The sequence below is a fragment of the Sylvia atricapilla genome, chromosome 1 (assembly GCF_009819655.1).
Source record: "Sylvia atricapilla isolate bSylAtr1 chromosome 1, bSylAtr1.pri, whole genome shotgun sequence".
Lineage (NCBI taxonomy): Eukaryota > Metazoa > Chordata > Aves > Passeriformes > Sylviidae > Sylvia > Sylvia atricapilla.
Window position 1 is genome coordinate 20,203,209 of NC_089140.1, and position 22,111 is coordinate 20,225,319.

A 22,111-nucleotide genomic window follows, 5' to 3' on the forward strand; every position below is an offset into this window, starting at 1 on the left:
GTGGAAGAAAAAAATAATTAGTCCAGTCATACTTCCTGGATACCAGTATATAGTTTCTAAAATAACTGGGAAAATGTCTGTTCTTTATATTATCTCTATGATTAGTCTTTGTTTTCTTCCTTTGCTTTATCACTGTTTCCTTTTTTATGAAAAAAAGTGTATACCACTTTCCCATGGGCAAACATTTCAAGAAGCATCTGAACAATGCTTTTAGTCATATAGTTTAGTGTTAGGGTGTCCTGTGATGAGCAGGCAATTGTCCTTGATGATCTTTATGAGTCCTTTCCAACTGAAGGTATTCTATGATTCTGATTTTTTTTTTTTTTTAAGATTTTAAATCATTTTTCTTTTGTAAAATGCTCTACCAAATTTAAATGCCAAATTTGACTTGCATACCTTAGAGAAACATGCTGAAGCAGGAAAGTTGGCAGGAAAACGTGCTTAAAACATTTTCTTCCCCCACTGCTTGTGGATTGGTGAGGGCCAGAACATGATTTTAAATACAGGTAACAAGGCCGTGTGAAAAATCCCGTATCGGAAAAATGTCCTAATGCCCAACACAGATTTGTGGCCTGACCTATCTGTCAGTCTCTATGGGGACAGTGACTGAAGTTCTTTGCATCCACTGGCAAAGAGGACACTGGAGTTCTTCCCCTGCTCACAAACCTCCCAAATCCAATTGTATCAAACCTATTTTCTGAAAGAGGAAGGAAATTTCATAATTAACAGCACAGAAGGAGATAGAGAGAGCAGACATTCACATGAAGTGTTGCCAAAGGAATTTCTTAACAGCAGAAGTATAAAAAGATCTGCAGGGCTTAGTTTCTTTTTTTTTTTTTTTTTTTTTTGGTAAGCTGCACACACTAGTTCAAATAAAACAGCAAAGGAGTTCTGTAAATAGCTGTAAGGGCTGGCTTTAATCTGAAATAGTTTCCAGATTTCTTTGTTATAAAGGGCATCTAAATCTCTCACAGCTCTTCCAGTCATTGTAATATCACTGCAGTGCATTTTCTTCTTTTTTACTTCCTTTTGTTGTTCTTCAGATACAAGACCTTGTGTCATGGTCTAAAACATGCACTAAAAACTTCTAGGATGATCTGAATTGCCTCTAAAAAAAGCTGGTGAGTGTTGGTCAAAACTTCAAATTCAAGTCAGAGCCAGCTTCCAACTAAAGGACTATCCAAGGCCACCTTCTGTGCAGCCAATGTCATTATTTTTTCAGTCACCACTTTTCTCTAAATATTTGTCTAAGTAGGCACATCATCCATCAAAGTAGATTTTTTTGGATGCTGTTCAGATCACTGCATGTACAAAGTACTCTTAATTTAGCTGATTTTCCATGTTATGAAGCCAATGTGCATTTAAAATGAGTTGGGGCTCCTGCCCACATTCTCAATAATCTCACACTTTTACTTGGCAGCACCATAGTCTATCACACTTAAGACTGCTCTGGAAAGCTTCAGTGCAGAATACACATTTTACATGAGGCAGTGTTGCTGCACTCATGAGCTTAATGCTTCCTACCAAAACATAGAGTGCACTGTTTAAAGCCTGCACTTCATTTCCATATGAAGAATTTTGTCATGCACTTCATTAGGAGGCATGTAAACAATAGAAGATACGGAAATATTTGCAAGACTGTTTCCCATCCCAGGAGCATTGTTAAGTTTACACAAATTGTGCCCAACACTCTGCATAAAACAACAGGATAGATTAAGGATGAAAACCTAATGTGATGTTCGGGCTGCAAGACAACCCCCCACCCCCCCCACCCCTTTTTTTTTAAGCAGATGAATTTTATTATTTTTAACTCTTAGATACAAGCTCAGAGAAATTTACAATTCTCAGTAGACACTGGGGGAAGCTAGGCAAGGTTTGAGCGTATCAAAACACCAAGGAATTATAACACAGGCAGACTAACCTGAATTCATGAAAAAGTAATAGAAAAAGCAGCGCTATCTGCTAAACATGAGACAATGACTAGTAATAATGAACCATAGTTCTAAGAAAAGAAAGGTAATAGTAGCTTATGATGAGTTCGTAAGTGTACTGACAAGGGTTTTATGGAAAGATTTGGTGACATTCTGTATGCTAACAGTTCAAATAATGGGAAAGTGCACTTAATAAATTATTTAAGTTTTGTTTCATGATTTAAGCCCAGCTAGTACTAGGTACCCTTAACTATTTAAAATAAATTTTCCTCAGGACAAGGAAACATTGGAGGGCTGTCTACTCGGTAAATGAGTGTAGGCATGTGTCCTTCACCCAAGACAGTGAACACTTCCCCAGAGGGATTTCTAGGTCCAGTTTGGCATTTGGCACTCCAGGGACTATTCCCATGGAACAGGTTGAACACAGCCATTGCCAGCGTGTTCTGGAGCAACCAAGAGATTATTACTGGGCCACTCTAGCCCAGCTGTCCTGAGGAGCCAGCAACACAGCAAAGCACTCCAACATTATTAGTTTAGAAGCTTTGACAAGGCTGCCCAGGAGAGAGGTGGAATCATGGTCGTTGTCAGAAACTTATTCAATTTTACCTGACACTGGTTTTGGACCCTTTCAGTTCACTATTTCGATTATGTATGTGATTATAGGCTCCTATTTACAGGATATATAAAATTCTAAGACCTTTAAACTTTAAATTGCATCATGCCTTCTATTATTTGCTTTAGCATTTGAAAAAAGAAATTGCATTCAAACTTCTCTTTTGATGCCTTTCAGAACCATCGAGAACATGCTTATTCAAGCATCTTCGAAATTCCTCCTAAATTGAAAATAAAGCATTTTAAAGCTTAAAAATATGAAGTGACATACTGTTTCACAATACAGTTTGTGTGACATGTAGTAAGATAACACACTGTATCTGTGTACTGAAGATTTATAAAATATTTGTTTTTATAAGAATATTAAGTAAAGTGCAGGGTAAGAACTTGATAGTTACAGCACAACAAATTGGCACAATGCTGTTTCCTAGGAATTGTAATTGTTATTTTTGCAATTGTCTTGCCAAACTTCAAATGTTGAGTATCTCTGAGAAAGATGCTCCCATGTGAGGCATCATCACCAACTTTTCTGCACATACCAGGTGAAGCATCTTCGGTGCTTTTCTCTCCTCTGCTTCCTGTGTTCACACAGACAGGAGTGATATGAAGAAAGAGACTGGATCCATGTGTGCTTCTCCATGGCAATTTGCTTTTGCAGAGACCAGTAAGTAGTGGACACTCATTGAGGGATCCTGCACACCAATCTCATCATGAAGAGATGGAGGAAAACCAACAATTGCAGGGGTTAAGGTACTAACAAGAAGCAGAGTACTGAGAGCCAAATAGAAGTCTTGGAAGAGAATCTGATACTGGGAGACAATAGAAGTGATTGCACAAAGACGAACAGGTACCCACAGCCACTCAGAAATATAAGCATGAGAAAAACAGATGCTTTTAGCTCCTATTTCCTTACTTTCTTTTCACAACTGATTCCTTTGGATTGTTTGATTGTTGTACTTTTATTTCACACTTGCAATATAATTAATTTCCTGAAGAATTGGGACCTTAATTTCCTGAAAGCTCACATTGATTTGGACCTTGATTTGGAATGCAACTTTTATAACCTACTGGAAGCACTCATGTACTTGACCATGGGATTTGAATATATGAGAGCATCCACCCAGCTTTCCAAGTGGGTTAATGCAGTAAATGCAGCCCCAGGAAGAGACTCAGGATGAGTACAAGACATTGTCCAAAGAAAGGGCCAGTGAACTTTGGTAAGTAAAGTTACACACATATTCAAATTAATATTGTTTTATAAGCATCTCTCTCGGTTGTCACCCAAAACAAAAGTCTGTTTTAAATACTTGGTAGAAACTGTATTTGACAATTTTGCCAAGAGATAAACCTCTATTTGTGGTACCCTGATGGCAAGCCTAGCCCTCACCCATGCCCTGAGCAATCTGCCTGTGATGCCAGGCACAGCTTCACTGCCAAGCTGCTCTGAGCAAAATATCTCACAGCAATTGGGGAATCCAGACTTGCACTACACCCTGTAGTCTTGTTAAGGACTCCACTCAGTGGTAAATAAAAGATGCTGCATCTCTGAAGTGCAGCAGCATGTCAGGGAAGCTGCTTGGGGTCCACATGCCTGAGCCATTGACCCAAGCTGGCCAGGGACCACCTCACTCCTGTCTGCAGCCAAAGCCTTGTGCCCAGGCTGACCTGCTTCAAGGAGCAAGAAAGGTGCCAGAGATCCTCGTGTGCTGTCCTTGCACCTGCTCTGCCTCTGAAGAAGCTGGGAATGTCTGTGCCTAACCTCGTGGGCATCTCAGAGCTACAGCATAATCATTCACTCACTAATGAAGAGCAGACAGACAGCTTTCCCAAACACAGTAAAAATCATGAAAATATTTCAAAGCATGGAGTAAGGAATTACTTTCTTTCACTACTATCTCTGTCCCTATTTTAGCAATTAGGACTTTTCCTAAAGCACTACCAGTGATACAAGACCTTTAGGTCATGCTGTCTACAGACTAAGTAAAAAAATAGGCTGGCTCTTCCAAATTTCTTTACTCTTACTCTTTACCAGTAACTGTAATAGTCACACCAGCATGAATGTGGCTTTTCATTTCAGGCATTTTTACCTACAAAAAGGTATGTGGACTATTTTCACTACTGTTTAGAAGACATCCAGTCCTGCAGTTGCTGGGCATGTACACTTCCTGCTGAAGTCCAAATAGTGGGACACAGAGTAGCAGCAGGAAGCATCCAAAGACTAAAATACAGAATGAACTTCATAAAGTATATGTAAAGAATATACAGTAACTGGCTTGAGAAATTAAATGCAAAATAGAAAATTGCAAAGTAAGTAAAGTCTGATCAGAGAAAAATTATTTTAATGAAAGTAAAAAAAACCACACACACAAAGCTACCATTGCTCTTCATGGAAAGAAGTGAATCTACATTTTAGTCCTCTGAACTAAATTATAATAGTCTATCACTAGGCTATTTACAAAAAAGAAGTGTATTGTTCTTCAGAAATGTTTATTTTAAAAGTCATCAGTTGAAAAACTATGAGTCAAGCTGTGTTGGCATGAGAACAAGAGTAGAATGTCATGTTATGCTGAACACACAAAATGTGAGAACAGGCAGAAACCATTTGTGAAATTCACTCTGAATGACATCTTAGTTGTCTGAACTATCTAACACTATATGAATAATTGAGAAAATAAAACTTATGAATATTTGGAGTTATAAGAAAATACTAAACTTCTGGAATTGAAATTATTATAATATCCAATGCATTTTTAGTAAAATTACAAAACCGCACAAGAAGCAATGGAAAATTGTTAAAGGAAGAAAATTCATAGACTGTGGTTTTCTCTTGTGATCCTTTAGGTGAATGCAAATGGCTTTCAAGCAAAATTTAAGGATTTCCTTCCTTTTTATCTTGCTTCCTCATTTGTTTAAAATCCCTTCCTAATTTGTGTCACTATGCTAAGTTTCTATATCACTTAATTTCATATATTCAGTGAAGTAATTATAATGTAGCCATTTCTTTGTGGCATAATCAACTCCTATTCATTTGTAATTCAACTAAGAATGGACAGTTTCACTGTTATGTGCACTAAATGAACCTGCTTTGGTAAATAGTCAAGGACATAAATGGCCTCTTCTTTTGCAGACTTTTGTTATCTTTATAACATATGGAGAGTGCATATTTCTAATTTCCCACTTCCTGTTAAAATTTTTTTGTAAACAGATTTAACTCTGAATAGACTCTAAATTGTGTGCACTTTTAAATGTATCATTAAGCCAATGTACACAGCAAACAGTGCCTTTGACAGAAACTTACTTTCCAAAGCAGCCTGACAAGCATGACTATCTCGTGTGGTAGCTCCAAAATGAAAAATACTCTTACTAGGAGAAAAGGCCACTGTTCCTACTGCCCAAAATTTTAAAAAAAAATTCTTTAAACATGGTGGGGAGGAAAATTCCTTGGGTAGATGGGAGATGTGTAATCAAGCCTCATTTTTACTATTCTATTTGCCCTTTCACAGATTATTCACCCCATCACTCCTCTCACCAATTACAGGCCAATATACCTTTTATTTTGCCTTTTGTTCTCACTTCCCAGCATCCACTGAGAGTGAACCCCAGGGTGTACAGATCAAGCAGGTTGAAATACCAGCACCTCTTCTTCAAATGGAAGGTGTTCCAGAGGGAACGAACACCAGGGGGTGTTTGTCTCTAACAAGTTGTTTAAAAACAAACGTCTCTGCTTTTCACGGCATCTTTGCAGAGAAAGTGCTTGCTGTAAGCTTTCTCTCGGTGGCTTCTTGGGTTGCAAAACAACCCATGCAGTTCCTCTGTAGCACTCTAGCAAAATCCTCTTCCTTTCCATTGCCCCAGAGGCTTCCCTACACGTCCACTTTCTGTTCCTCTTAGGAAAACCCCGGGTTCCCTCCCATCCTCCTCACTAGCAGGATGCTCTGAAGCATCAGCCCCAACCTTTGCACACTCACCACTCACAGGAAAGAAACCATCTCGTATTTCTAGATGGGCCTGCCCTGTGAAAGGCATCATGAGCCAGGGCAAGGTGGAGAGGCAGCCTGCCTTCATCCCTGATCCAGCTGCGGCCTTTCCAAAGAGCACAAGAATACCCAGGCAAATAAGAGCAAACATACAAATATCTTGAATGCTCCAGCCCTTCCCCATCCACATACACACACTCTTTCATCGTCTGAATAGTGCTCCTGATGAAACAGTTCCCTTGAGGTAGATCAGCTTTCTTTCTTGATTCTCATATGCAAAGTATATTCAACCCTCTATTCCTTCCCCACAACCAGGAGTCCTATCCCTCTGCAGTTCTCCCTCCAGCATCTGCATTTCCCGGATTTCTTCAGATCTTTGCCATGCTCAGCCTTGCCTGTCTCTCCTAGGTATGGTCAGCACTTCTGGCTCAATTCAAACTCCTTCATTTCTACTTTGACCTTTCCCTTCAATCTCCTTTGTTTGGACACTTTGCATTGTATTTTTGCTTGCCATCCTCTTACCAACCTCAGTCAATGTTTCCCACTGCACAAACCTTTATTCCTTCAATTACTGAATATTATTTCCTCCTGTGTCTAGAACCTCTGTTATCATTTTCCTCTTCTGGTGAGCAATGAAACAACTGCAAGTGAGCCACATATATTCCTGATTATCGACTATAAAAAAAATTATGTCAATCAGTTCTAAAAGGGGGTGAGATGGATTTAATCTAGATGTCTAGATCAATGGTCTGGGTAAAAAGCCAGTATGATGGTTGCACTGTATGCATTCTCCAGAAATGAGAGCAAATGTGTCCTCAGAGGAACCACAACCACTAACGACATCCTTAAATCAGTAGTGAAATCCTTCAAAAGATTATATAACAGATAGTGAATAGTTGTGCCTAGCAAAACCTTGTGCCCAGAAAGGTGGAATGTCAGACAAGGACACAGCTGGGAGGAGACAAAATGAACAGTAACTCTTCCTCTGTCCGGATACAGTGACATCAGGACAATGTTGTGCTTATGGAGCAGTTTACACCTTTCCTATTGACCCCGGAAAGTCTGGCTCTTGCCCATTGGAAGCTGGACTGAAGGCACTAGCTCATATCACAACTATCTATCTATTCTCTTTGTATTTATAGAACTTCCTTACATTTTGCTCCAAATTACTCTTCACTTCCTTGTTCAGTCCCCTAGTTTTAGAAAATTAAATTACAAAAGTAAAGACTTGTAGTTCAGCAGTTTCTTTTTAGACCTGTGTTTTTCCAGGGGCCCAAATCTAATAGGTACTGATACTGATATCAGCAAATTTTCTCTAAACTGCTATTCTTTAGCAAGAGGTGGATGTTCCATTCTTCTTTGTATATCTATCTGCCATGGCTCTGTTCTTGTCTGACCTTAGAGAAAGTTGCAGTGGTGATTTTTTCCACAACTTTTCCTTCCTGAAAGGCAGTTACTACTTCTTACATTATAATAAGTACAAGTAGAGAATCAATTACTTTTTCATCCATGTCATAGGCTAGGGATATAATGAAAATTGTGAGAAAAGGCAGGACATTCTCCCTAAAATACCACCCTAATACAGAAAAAGCAAGGTCAAGTAACTGTGAAAGTAAGTGTCAACATCTTTTCTATGTGGAGACGCATTTTACAAATGCTATTTTTTTGCATGTAAGTGCAAATCCAGAATCTATGTGGAAGCAGGACAAGCTGAAAAATTGTGATTCCCACCTTTCTGTTCACAGCAGTGTAACACCAAAGGTTCTTAGGCTGTGTAGAGAGATTGCTTTATATTCTGTGTCCAAGCATTTGATATCTCTTTCCTACCTTCACACAAGCAGCCTTTAAACTAGGTATTGGACCCGTCTTATCTCATGAGTATTCTTGGAGTTGGTCTATTAGCTAGGATTTGGTATAAAATAGTGGCAATGACAGCTTTCCTTCAGAAATATAGCTGCAGGAGACTAATTTGGAATAAAAAATCCCTACAAGTAACTATTAAATTTGAGAAGAAAATCCATCATATTAGGATGTATGTTTCTTGCAAATTCCTGCTTCACTGATAGGGAAGAAACGCAGATCATAAACTGCATTTCTTAAAACAAGTTGTTCTGTTTGTTTGGGTTTTTCTCCAACAAGCTGCTATTATGAGCAGAAAGAAGCTCTCAGGCAATCACCATTATTGGTTGGAGCAATATTCTGAAACTAATCCCAGCTGTACACTCAGTTTCAAAGAACCATATTGGCACTCCAGGGAATTCTCAGGAGATGTCTGGAAAGTTCCTTGGAGGGTCTCTTCACCAGCAGGCATCAGCCACTGCTGTCTCCAGTATGGTTTGAGATGCACAATCCTCTCTCTGCTAATGTTTGTGGGCACTAGTAGCCCTGCACGGACCCGGTGAACTCTGGGTTCAGTTCTCACAAATGCCACAAGGGTGCAACAGGCTGCCTATCAATCCTTGGGAACTTTCACTAATTAACTTCTCATTAGGCATACTTCCTGGCTTTGGCCTATTGTATTCCAGTAGCCATTTATTTCTCCGAAATTATGCATCCTGTGGAACAAATTCAGACAAGCCAGACAGAAGGATCATTTATGGAGAGTGTTATAAGAGTGGATTAAATCTTTTTAATCTGCTCAGTGCTGTGAGGATCTCAGCTGGAATACCTTATCCACTGGGGCAGTACACTGTCAGAAGGACCTACAGCACAGGGTTTAGGATGGAACAGCAGAAGGGATGAGAGATCTGGAAGACATGGCCAGTAAAATGTAAAAGGAAGAGCTAGTGCTGCTGTCAGCAAATATTGAGAGGAGAAATGAAAGATCTATCAATATATAAGATGTGTCTCAGAAACTGCTGGAGCAGAACAGCACACAAGTAGTCCTAAATTACAACACTTTCATTAGACTATTATAAGAGCAAATATTATGGATAAAGAAGCAATGAGACACAGTTTTACAGGTTGGTAAAGACCATTTAAGGACATGCTAGACTAGGAAAAGTGGATGTTCATTTGTGTATAAAAGATTAAGAGCCCTATCCCTCCTTCCTCTTTTAAATGTTATGATAAATTGTTCTGTTTAAGAAGAGACACACTCTTTACTTAGAATCAGTCTTTTAATTCCTGTTTAGTGAACCAATGCAGAATAAAAACTTATTTACATGTATTTTGTACACACACAAAATATTTTAACTTAAACACAATTAAAATCTTTCAAAAGATTAAAATATCAAAAAGTATCAAATTAAATAAGGACATTCACTGCACTAAGAGCTTTGAGCCATTTAGTTGTTTGCACTTGGCATAAAGGACATTTGGAAGTTGAAGATGAAAAACATCTGTACATGAGCCTATTTTAGGGTTTATGAAGACTGAGAATATACCAGTAGACCAGATCCTGATGGAAGTCTAGAATGAGACTCAAAAGTTTAAAATGGACTTGGACAGGGAGAATTTGGTTAGAAGTTAGAAAAGACTTTCTAAAAGTAAGTTTCATTAGGCTTTGAAAAAATGGCCTAAAAATTTAAGAAATCTATGCTGGCATTGGAGATATCAAGAATATACTTTATGTAAATGTTCAGATGTGAGTTAAGTGTAATTCCCCTTTCCTTCCCACTCTTTTACAGCACCCTTTGAGATCCCTATTCGACTGTTTAAATGATAAACCATTACTATTCACAATACATTCCCACCTTTCATCGTAGTCAATCTCTCAGCGCATATGTTACAGAACTATAGCAGAAGTTGTACAATTTACACTTTGCTTTCCATCAGTCATAAAAAGATCAGCAAATTATGTTAATTCTGATATTATGGCCAACACAAAGAGTTTCTGTGGTACCTCAGTAGGAAAAAGAAGATGTGGACCCACAACACTGGAGCAGGTTGCCTGCCTGAGGCTGGGACCTGGCCTTGCTTCAAGCAGGGATCTGCACCAGGTGAGCTTGGACATCCTGTCCAGCCTGTGCAATTTTCCTGTGCTGGAGATCAACAGGACATCTTGAGGATACCTACAGGTCTGGATATACTTTTTGGAACCCACTAAGGACCATATCCTCACAACTGAATATGGTGAACACAGTTCTTGTGTCTAAAGATGATGCTGGATGTGCGCAGACATTGGAGCTGCCTGAGTGTTGGCTGACACAACATAGCTCCAGGTTCATGTGAAAGCTCAACAACCCTCAGAGGTACTAAAATTTGTGAGCAAATCTCTTCATCTGCCTTGCAACTTTGCTTGTTCCTGCAAGTAGGGAAAGCAAGAAGCACCCCATGCAAAATTAAGTAGAATTTCCACAGGAGAAAATTGCTTTCCTTAAGAATTCTCATATGTCAACACTTAATTCTTTTCAAAATCAGGCCCAAGATTACCCAGCCTATTAAATTGTTTCCTGCTCATTTTCTTCAATATTGGTCACAAGACAATTTGATTCATGAGTTCCAATGTCACCACGGTATATGGCATTGTCAAACCCAGCTGTAAACATTTGTCGATCTCGTCTTCTTTTATAGAAACAATACAATGTGAGGCCAGTGCCAGTGAGCAGAAAGAAGATCAGTATAAAAATCATCCCACCTAAACCACCTGATGATGAAGCAGCAGCTTTGTTTGTTGATGCTGTGGAAGACAAAACAGAAACAATTGCTACAAATGCCCAGAGACTGCTGTGGCATACAGCAAATATACAAAAATATACAAAAATTCCTAAGTAAGGAAATGAGTTAAAACAAAAGTACTAAACAATCATAATAGCAGTTAAAATTAATGCATGTTCCAGGTAAATAATGCTAAATTTGGCTTAATCTATTCTAAAGAGCATTTTACTGTACTATGCATATAACTTGTAAGGGAAAAAAAAGAAGACATACAGTTTGAGAGAAGTGTTCTCATTTTGAACAGATTTAAAATAAAATATGACAGTTAAATGGGAATTTAAATGAAAGTTTCTGGAGGAAATTCCACTTGTAAATAATGAATTCCTATAAACCTATTGAAATTTCTGTTTATTGGGCTTTAAAGAAACCAACTTACCATTGTTGACAGGTGAATCATGGGTTGGCTCAACTTCAGCAACTTCAAAATTTAAAAATATGTATATCATACAGTTTGAAAGCAACAGTTTAATGAAATAAATACTGCATACATAATTTTTACTTTTTGGTCACAACAAATTTTAAATAATCATAGAATCATAGAATAGTTTGAGTTGGAAAAAAGATTTAAAGGTCATCCAATTCCAAGCCCCCTGCCCTGGACAGGGACACATTCCAGAGACCAAATTTCTCACAAGCCCCTATCCAACCTGGCCTTGAACATTTCCAGGGCTGGGCAGTCACAGCTTTCTTTGGACAACCTGTTTCAGTTGCTCACCACCTTCACAGTAAAGATTTTCCTTCTAACATATAATCTAAGCCTACTCATTTTTGTTTTAAAGTCCCTTATCTTGTCACTACATACTCGTGGAAGAAGCCCCTCTCCAGCTCTCTTGTGGGCCCCCATTAGGAGCTGGAAAGTGCTATAAGCACTCCCTGGACTCTTCTCTACTCCAGACTAAACAATCTCAGCTCTCCCAGAGGTGCTCCAGCTCTCAGACCGTCTACAAAGTCCTTCTCTGAACCAAGTTGAGTAGGCTATTTTAAAAGAAGGTTTTTTCAAATGGTTTAAAAATAACCCAGTTGAGGTTTTTCTTGTGCTGGGGCCTCTAGCTGAAGAAAGTATGTGCACATGAAAATGATATGAAAATATGTTTTGAAAAATTATGCCAAATCCATGAAATATACTTGCTAAAAATACTTGTAGAAAAAGAAAACCCCAAGACTGATTGTCATCTCACTATTCATTTCTTTGAACACTTTTTATGTAAGGTAGATTGTGTTCAAAGTTTTACTCTTCCGCAGTGTAAAGCTTAATATTTCACACTAAAGAATTCCATTTTTTTACACTTGTGAAAATGAAAAGCATAGTTGTATTTAGCATTTTAGCTGTATTTTTAGTCAGATTCCTTTTCTCCCTCCACTGCCTGGGGAGTATGATTCAGTTAACTGCTTACAGGAGTGACTGGCTGGGCCCTAAAACGTTCACAGATGACTCCATTGCCAACCTGCCAACATGTGAAGATCCACAGGCAGAATTGGCTCTCCACTACATCAATTACATTTGTGTGGTGGATCTGTTTGCAACTGGCAAACTTGACTGACCTATTTCAAGCTCTCTCCCAGCTGATGTGTGTAAACACAGCTGGGTGAGTGCACATACAGTGACCCCTGACAGCTGCCTGTGTGCAGATTCACATCCTTCATGTTTTATGCAGCACTGCTGTGCACACAAGCAGGACTTGCCCCAGCCTGTGTCACTCAGATTTCACATCAGCTGTCATCCAAAACAGCACAGGGCCACAAGTAACCATGACATGCTGTTTGGTTGTCCTGGCATGTCTCATCCTGCCTCTGTCAGCAGAGAAATGAATTGGATCCCACTGCCCACCCTCTCTTCATGCTTCCCTCTTGCTCATCCAGCAGATCCCAGAACATTTCACCATGGTAGTACTGTCCCCATCAGCAGCACCTGTCTTCTCTCTGCAGGAGCTCAGTGGCACTGTACTGCTTCCCCTCAGCTTACCCCTTGAAAAGTATCTGCCTTTCTTCTCAGCACTCTCTAGTTTAATCATCTGGTCATCATCTACTGATCCTTGCACTCTAACCATAATATCCATGAATGTTCTCTGCACTCTCAAGAGAATATATGTTCTTCTCTACCCCAGAGTCCAGTAACTGCCCAGAAGTCAGTGCTTTTAAACTGAGGGAACAGTGACTCAGATTATTCTCCAACATTACTTCTCACAATTTTTAACAGAAATTACTCTTGGCTTTGATTCGCATGCATCAGCATCAATCCATAAAATGTACCCAGTGCCTAAAAGATTTGGCCTGATGATACTTTTAAAATAATCCAATGTAAAGAAATTTAGAACTTACTTTTGGGGATTTTGCAGATAAAATTCTGGTCAACAGAGCAATAATAGGTCCTCCAAGTTCCGCTTGAGACATCCATGTCAACACAGTGTTCATCGAAAAGTACTGTAGGCTCTCCTTTCTCCCAGTTGACATATTCTACAGCACTTCTGTCCATCCATATCCACTCTCCTAAAACCAAATGTATTACCTAGTGAGTGAATGAAGTGGGGAATAACTTCTAGTCTACTGGTCACAATTACATATCAGATCAGACCTGGGATTTTTTAGCTGCATAAATTGGTATCACAGAATACCTATTTCTAGCTCTAGAGCACTTATTTCTCACTCTTTTAAGACCCAGAGCTTTTCAGGTGGGAGTGTACAAAATGCAAATGCTCACAAAGTTAACTTCATTAGCGTTCACATCTGTCTGTGATGAAAGGAAGACCCGTCCAGCTACCCAGGGACCTGTAGCTGAAGCCTGTGCCCAGGACTCTACCTGGGAGCCTTAAGAAAAGCAGAGCACCTGCAGAAGCCAGTATCAGCAGTACGAGCATAAAGAATGCTCGAATTTTCTTTATGTGTGTATTCAAGATCAGCTAATAACTACTTTATTAGAGCTGGATTAGTTAATTATCTTTGCAAATTGAATTAGCTCTCTCTTTTATCATCTCATCTGCTGACTGTCAAGCATCTCCCGTCAAGTAGGAATAATAGCCATCTTCTCTCCCTCAGCATGCTTTTGTGGCAGCATATCCTGGTGTATCCAGCTGCCTCAGTGCCCCTTCCTCTGTCCCTCCCCTGCAGTTGCAGCTCCCTCCTGCCCTGCTTGCACGGCAGGGAGCACTGTGGCACTGTGGGGACAGGTCAGGAGCAAGTCACTGCCTTTGTAGTGTTCATTTTCAGCTAGAACAGATTAACCTGGCCCACTGTTGCTGGTGCTGAGGGACACAGACTTGACCAGAAGTTGGAGCCCACCTAAACTGGAGGTTTACCCTCAAAGTCTGCCAAGAGAAACTGGATTCAGGATTATGATGATATAGAATACAGCATCAAATTTGCAATTACAGCAGTTAAAAAAATTTAAAAAACCAAACAACCACATTAAACATATTTGGATTGAAATGAAGGGTTCCACCAAAAATTAATGAAAAAAAAACCATTTACATTTAGATTAGTATTTTTTTCTAGCCAGCTCATATGAAATGCAATGCCCTGTGTTGTCTAGAAATAAATTTTAATTTAATTTAACTCAGCATTTATTGACAAGACAACATTTTGCTTAAAATTCTACAGTGGTTAAGTGTCAAGTAATTTGAGTTAAAAAAGGCAATAAGAAACATTTTTAGTCTACTACTGCGGTGCTAATCTAAAATCTTTTACAGACATATTTACTCTGATTGCAACAAAGATACAGAAAATGTAGACCCCTTGGTGGTTTGTGTTTCACATATTTTAGCAGAAAAGCTAGAAATATAATAATAAAAATAGAATAAAAATATAAATTTTTATATTCTCAATAATATAAAATTATATTATAAATATAAATATAAATATAAATATAAATATAAATATAAATATAAATATAAATATAAATATAAATAATTATTTATTTGTTATTTTTCCCTGATTGTTTAGTAAATGTTTAGCATATTGGTACTATTATTTAGTATGTTAGTAGTACTTAGTATTCACTCTATTTATTTAGTATCTATTTTCATCTCAGTATGCACTGTGAAATAAATACCGTCAATATTTTTGAACAATCCTATCCAAAACTTTCTGAAGTCACTTGCAAGTGGAGACAAGTAGAGTAAGAGAAAATTCATTTCAGCTGAATCTTCTATGGAAACCAGAGAGGCACCTAAAGATACCAATCAAAAGTTACATATCATTTCAGCAAGATTTTTCATTTTAAAGTAATTATCTCAGTAAAAGATCATTATATGTTTCATGGCCAGCATCGCCATGTAGTAAAAATGCTTGCTAATGCATTTAAATCAAGTGTAACTTGTAACTGATACACACATACACACACTGCATATTATCATTTGGTTCTGGATTAAAAAGCCAAACATACAAACAACCTGCAAAATATCCTAATAAAAAAGGACACTTACCCATTTGAATACACATCATGGAAGCATCAGGCCAGCTTTCCTCAGAAGTGGTGTGAACATAGTAACAGTGCCCACGGAAGGGAATCCAGGATCGCCCACGCTTCGGTTCAGGACACTTCCCAGGAAGCTGAGGTGGTTCACTAGGGATTAACTCTATTAAGAAGACAGACGGGTTTCAGTGGAGTTTTCAAAATCCAGGTGAAATACGTACTCCTGCAGCACACATCAGCCCTACAAATATGGTATTTATTCCAGGAAAAGGAGTATGGGCTAAACTTAACTAATTATAAAGTGTTGAATTAAGCTTGAGAAACTAGTAATAAACTATTCCGGTTGGAGCTGGTTCTCCAGTCTGCTAAAGGAGGCTTACACCAGTCTAACTGCAATTGTCTTCAACATGGCATTATTTAACCTAAAACTTGTGTGAAACAAAATGAGGAATTAGTCAGCATACATAAGGGAACTCGACACCACAAGTCTGTGGCTTGTGTCTAGCCATTTTCTAGAAAAGTCAGTCAGAGAAGTTGTCTGTTCCTGCTCTAGTACATCATACTTCCTAATCAAGGAAAAAGCAGAATTTCTGGCCTTTTATAATTACGGTAATATTATAAACACCTGATTAAAGCCAAAATGGAGCTTAAAATAGTATAAAATTTGCTGTGAATTATGGTGCAGAAATGATGAATTTCTTATATAATTTGAAACATGTTTGAAAATTGCATGCAATGTCTGAGTGCTAAAGTTTTTGAGCAGAAGCAACAAACAAATTAATTGATTTGGCTCCTATACTGGCAGAAGTTTCTTAACTCACAATATTTCAAAAGATACTTTTAAATGTAAAAGTATATCATTAAATACATTCTATAATTAGGCTAAAGTTGATTCATTCTGTAGTTCTTGACAAACAAGGATGCAAAAATCCACTACGGCATGTGGCATGAAGTATTGCAGCTGTCTTTATGATGTGCATGTGTTGACTGGCCTGTGAAATGAAATGTCTGGAAATCACACAGACTGGATCTGAGAGTTATTCCTTTAAAAAAGTAAGAGTTTACCACAAGGCATACATTGTTTATCACAACCTTTGCATATGTGGAAAACTAAATTCAAATAAAGACATTAACTCAAATTCAAGCTTCCCGATACACATTTCTCCTATTCAGAACTTACCATTGGATTGCTTACAGAGAGATAAAAATGTTTCATTGCAAGATGCTGTCTTCCAGAAACCATCCAAATCTAAATAGACACAGGCTTTGTTTTTATTTGGTTCTCCACTGGCCCAGTTAAGATACCTGCTCCTCCTTCTATCTGACCATACGTACTGGCCACCACTCTAAATGGAAAATCATAATTATGATTACTTCACATACAAGAATTAGATTGGAAGAACATTGATTGCACTTGAATGTAAGCAAAAATTAGGAAAGTTTGGAATCATGGTTTCTTGCACAAGATTATGTCATGAATATGTAAGAAACTTGTCCACACTTCCATTCTTCACAGCAGGTATGCCAGTGGTCCTAGAGATGTTTGTTTAGCGTGCAGCCTACATTATTCGATTCACACCATTTGTCTCATACTCTAAATTTGCAAAGGGCCCTGAGGTAACAAATGGGAATACATAGATGAAGCTTTTAATAAATGACTCCACATCTACACTCAGATCAAATAAAGATTACAGAGAAACTATTGTCAGCATTCCTCTAAAGTAAGCCTCTCTAGATATTTAGAAAGCAAAGAGAAGAATCTGAGGTTTCACTGGAGAGAGAAAAACTGATGAGGCTTTCCTTGGGTCTGGACCACAGATCCCTGTCACCCATGCTAACTGCACTTGTGGTAAGTTTGTGGGTCTTGCATGGACCAACCAGCAGAGATGAGCTAAGCATGTATTTTGTCAATGGATATCACCAGTGCTTGCAGAGGATGACTGACATTAGTCACATCCATGGCTTCTGTCACTCCATCCTGTGCAGCTTAGATCCTTCCTCCTGTGATCTTTGGAGGCAGACTCCCATCCTATTCTTTGTGCCATTTCCTTTCCTGTCTGCTTAGAGACCCTTGGCCATGTTCTATTCCAGATTCCTGTTTAATCCCAGTTTCCCAGTGATCTCACTGAGGTGCAGCTCCAGTTCCTCTCATCTCAGTACCTATGCCTTCTCTCAGACCTGTGTCCCACCCAGCTCTTGCTCTACCTCTCTCCACTCGATTTCCCTCCAGCTTCAATTCCAAAAATATGTAGCTACGTTTTATACATGCCTCTATTGATACTTCCCATTTCAGACCTTTCTACCCTTAGCTCATCTTGTTGGCAGTTCTACACAGGGCACCAGCTTTAGCTCCAAAAAAGCAGCCTAAGGAGTCCCCATTGCCAGAACCCTGCTGTTTCCACTATTGCCCAGCATGAGCTCTTGTACTGATGGGCTGCAAATTGAAACAAAAACTTAAGCTCACAAAGAAATAACTATGTTTAACCTATTTTTTCCTGTGGTGTGCACCAGAGTGTGCCTTCAGAAACAGCAGTGCTCCACCACAGGAGCATGTGGTAGACCATGGAGCAGGAAGTGAGAACTTCATCACCACTTTTACCACTGAAGCCACTCAGTGCTGCAGCTACATCCTTGGTGGCCTTTAAAGTGTGGGCTTTGACAGCACTCATTTACACTATGAACAAACATTTAAATGTGTAAATCTCCTCAAGTGGAGGGAAGTCAGGAACCTCTGCAAGATTTGATTCGTGCCACACATCTGTGGACCTGACCAGTACCTTATCTAAGGTATTAGTATGACTGTCACAAGCATCGGTTAGACTCACCATATTGCTGTTAAGGCCAATCCATACAGGCTCCCCATACTTTAATATTTGTAACCACAAGAAAGCTTCAGCATAAGGATCCAAGACACTGGCCAGTTCTGCAAACTGATCCTTGCAGTTCTTCTCTGCTTTTTCCCAGCTCATTTTGTAGTTGATGACTTCATAGCGGTCATCACCATAATTGTTAAAGCCAAACGCCGGAACTGTGGGTTGGGAGTGCAGCAGTTTGGGGTCTGTAACATGCAAAAGAACAACCAAAAATTTGATTTTATATTGGCTCAAACCTGTAACACTGAGAGAACATCTAGTTACTGGAATTGTCATGTAATTAGGAGAAACTGCAATAACAAATTAAGATATGGTAAATAATACCTGCAGTGATGAAAGCCACATTTTCATGTACTTTGACAAATTTTTCTAATATTTGTCAGAATGGTCTTTTAGCATAAGTGTCTGTATCATCCCCAGAAACACACCTTGTAAACACCAGACCTAACCAAGCCATATTGTACCAATGTAGGGCATTAAAAGGAACAATTCCTTCTGTTTTTCCATTATATATTGGCATTTGTAGTATTTCTGACAAGGAAGAGGGTATGCTAAACACACCATGACCAAACAGAGGGATGTAACTGCTGCTGCTGAAGTTGTCTGAGAAGGAATGTAAAGGAAATCAAGCAGTTTTAAAAAATAAAGAAGTTGCAGTGTTTTTAGTATAACATTAAAAAATCCAGTTTTGAAGTTGCAAAGACAGTGCACTCAGCCAACTTTGAATGTCAAAAGTAATAAACTGCATGATGATACATAGATCTATTTTTTTGTTGTTGTTGTTTACTGCTCTAGTCTTTGAAATAGAAAAAGTTAAGAGATCTCCAAAAAAATAAAATGTGTGATCGTCTTGTTAAAATGGTCCATAATGCATGTGATGCTTTCATTAATCTCAGTTAGGTGAGGGCAGAATTACAGGAAAGTCACTTTTAGCACCAGTCTGAAATTACCATTATAAATCAGGTCTAATAAAAAGTGGTGAAAGAAAACTCACCAGAATTTTTTTGGCAGATGTAACTTTTGCTTGCTTTACATCCTTCATCTTTCCATTTCCCTGCCTGTTCAATAGGGTTCTTCATCAAATAGACACAATCATCCTACAAGATAAATGAGATTAACAAGAAAAAAAGATGTGGATAGGTAGGAAACATTCCTACTTCTTCCAGATAGACGGACTCATATATCACATACAAGTACATACAGAGGAATATTTCCAAGGTCATAAAATTCATACAAGCAATGGTTAGGCACATTATTTGCCAATAAGCCTTTGCAATTCAGCCCTAGAAATGTCAGCCCTTGGATAACAGAGGGAGTTGCAAGGCTCATCACAGAGGGAGGAGGATGGGACTATCTGGATGTACATAACTTGGTGCATGGCCCTGTATGTGTGTGTATGTGTGCAGGTTCATTTGTGTGTGCCAGATCTGGCCCACAGGTCTCCACAGGTCTGTTGCTGTTTTCCTGGCAGTTCTGGGGAATTGCTTCTCCACACTGAAGCTTGCCTGGAGAGCTGGATTCCTCCTTCTGCCCCAGTTCAGGACTAGGAACCAAAGTGGTCACCACAGTGCAGCAATGTAGAGATAATTTGTCAGAAATAACCTTTTGTAGGAGAATCTCCCACACTCTTTCTGCTGCACTTTGGACCCTTTACGTTCCTTCTTTCCTCACACTACATGAGAGGAATGTGACTTGGCCTCCTGCAGGAGGAGGCAGGAGCTGTCCCCACCTCATCTCAGTATAACCTTATATTATCTCCAAACCCCCTTTCTGGCACTAGCCCAGGTCTTGTCAAGTTGCATGTGAAATGATTTCCGGAGGGCAATGGTCACAGCCTTCTGCAGAAAGCATAGGCTTGTGTCAGATGGGAAAGCCCTGGAGATCCCAAAACCCAGCTCTAGCCTGATGGTAGCTGGACCTCAAGGAACTTTTTAGCATTTTAACTGAATGTGAAGCAATTCTCTTATGAAATGAGAGAAACTTGGTAGAGCTAGTAGAGGAGTATAGAAGGAATGCTATTGGGAAGCATTTTACATTGGCCATTTCACAATTACAGAGTAACACTAAATTTTGTCTTAAAATTATACATGAAAAGGTACAGAGATGCCAAAAGTTTCAAAGCATGGAGAAAGGATTTTTCAAAATGAAAATTGGGGAAAGACAAAAATTAGAAAGGAAGACCTAGACTTCTCTTTTGAATATTTCATTCAATGCATTTATCTTAACAGGCTCAGTGCCAAGAACTGTCAATGCATGCAACTATCTGAGAATTTCCATCAAATCTAAATAACACTCACTGCATCCCAAAATTATGTAGCTTTATGCTATGCTTTATTCAAATATAGCATATTTGAAAATATGCTATATTTATTCAAATATAACCTATTTTCAAATATAGCATGAGTTATGGTAAAATGAGGGAAATTGCTCACTTGTCTGAGTTTCATATAATTCTTCCAAACCTCTGTCTGGACTCATACAGAACCATGACAAACACAGAACTGAAAAAAAAATATGTAGATGCATCTCCCACATGGCTACTCTGTGTTTAAAAGGCAATGAGGCTACTAAAAATCTTCATAAAGGAAAAGGCATAGATACAATAGTAGCTACATACATTTTTTTCATCTAGCAAAGTTTTAATGTTTAAGTGACAAGCAGAAATTGATGCTTACCATACTATAATAACTTCGGGAACCTTTTGCCCAATTTGTGTAGTCCACTGGGCTTCCATCTGTCCATAAGTATGTATGCTCCACATTTATGTCATTCAGTCCAATCCAAGCATCAGTTGCAGCATTTTTTAGGAGGGACATAAGGAAAGCTGAAGGGAATAAAGAACAATTGCATAAGGAAGGGAACTGAATGCATTCTTCCCCAATGCCACAAACTTTAGAGTGCCTGGAACCAGGATGATGAGTTTTCTCTTTATAATAAGGTGCCAATCTTATGACAAAAATAAAATTTATATACATTATTAAATGTTTAACATCAGTAATCTGAAGTTAAAATTGGAAAAAAGTATTTATAAATTCAAAGATGGGCAAATTTTTAACAAAAAGGGAATTTATTTGTACACTCTTCTATGTTGTTCATCATCTGAGGAAGCACAGAAAACATTCTAATGTATTACAGAAATTAACACGAGTACACTAAGCCTTGGCATGTAGAAAATGAGTCCACTGAGTGTGCACTCCCTTTTCTTCTTTGGTTAATTCTGACTTAATAACTTCATTCCTCACAGGCATAACTGAAAAAAAACCCTACTTAGTAACCAAGCATGTACAGACCAAGTATGTATGAATGTGTGAAATGCCAGATGCTGCTCTCCTTAGGTCTCGCCTGCCTCGACTGACTTTGCACTTAAATAATCTCCTTCCTCTGCTACAGAAAGGAAGTTTAAACCACTAGCATTGATGGAATGAGGTATTCATGTGCATCCCTCAGGACCTGAGGTAGCACATCTCCCCAACAAACATGAAGCCTCTTAAAATCTTTGCAACATGAGCAGCAAGACCAGCTGGTGCTGAGGTCCAGCAGAACAAGTGGAACGGGGGAAGCTGGACTCCAGCACTGGAGCCTTCTGCTGCCTGAGGATGTACCCTCACTGACACCCACAGCATTTGGCTCAGCAGCTATGTGCCCAGTGAT

General features: G+C 38.8%; 1 protein-coding gene across 1 annotated transcript in view; it reads right to left on the reverse strand.

The window, feature by feature from the left end:
* Window positions 1-9,620: 9,620 nt before the first annotated feature.
* Window positions 9,621-22,111, reverse strand: part of LOC136359716 (macrophage mannose receptor 1-like) — a 31,854-nt gene continuing 19,363 nt past the window's right edge. Inside the window, exons 22-30 of the mRNA XM_066316609.1 lie at window positions 21,136-21,284; window positions 19,455-19,557; window positions 18,413-18,645; window positions 16,768-16,933; window positions 15,598-15,750; window positions 15,225-15,341; window positions 13,499-13,666; window positions 11,556-11,597; window positions 9,621-11,141 (exon numbers count right to left, since the gene is read on the reverse strand). Of these exons, the coding sequence (XP_066172706.1) occupies window positions 10,903-11,141; window positions 11,556-11,597; window positions 13,499-13,666; window positions 15,225-15,341; window positions 15,598-15,750; window positions 16,768-16,933; window positions 18,413-18,645; window positions 19,455-19,557; window positions 21,136-21,284 (1,370 nt within the window). The 3' untranslated portion in view covers window positions 9,621-10,902. The remainder of the gene's footprint in view (window positions 11,142-11,555; window positions 11,598-13,498; window positions 13,667-15,224; window positions 15,342-15,597; window positions 15,751-16,767; window positions 16,934-18,412; window positions 18,646-19,454; window positions 19,558-21,135; window positions 21,285-22,111) is intronic.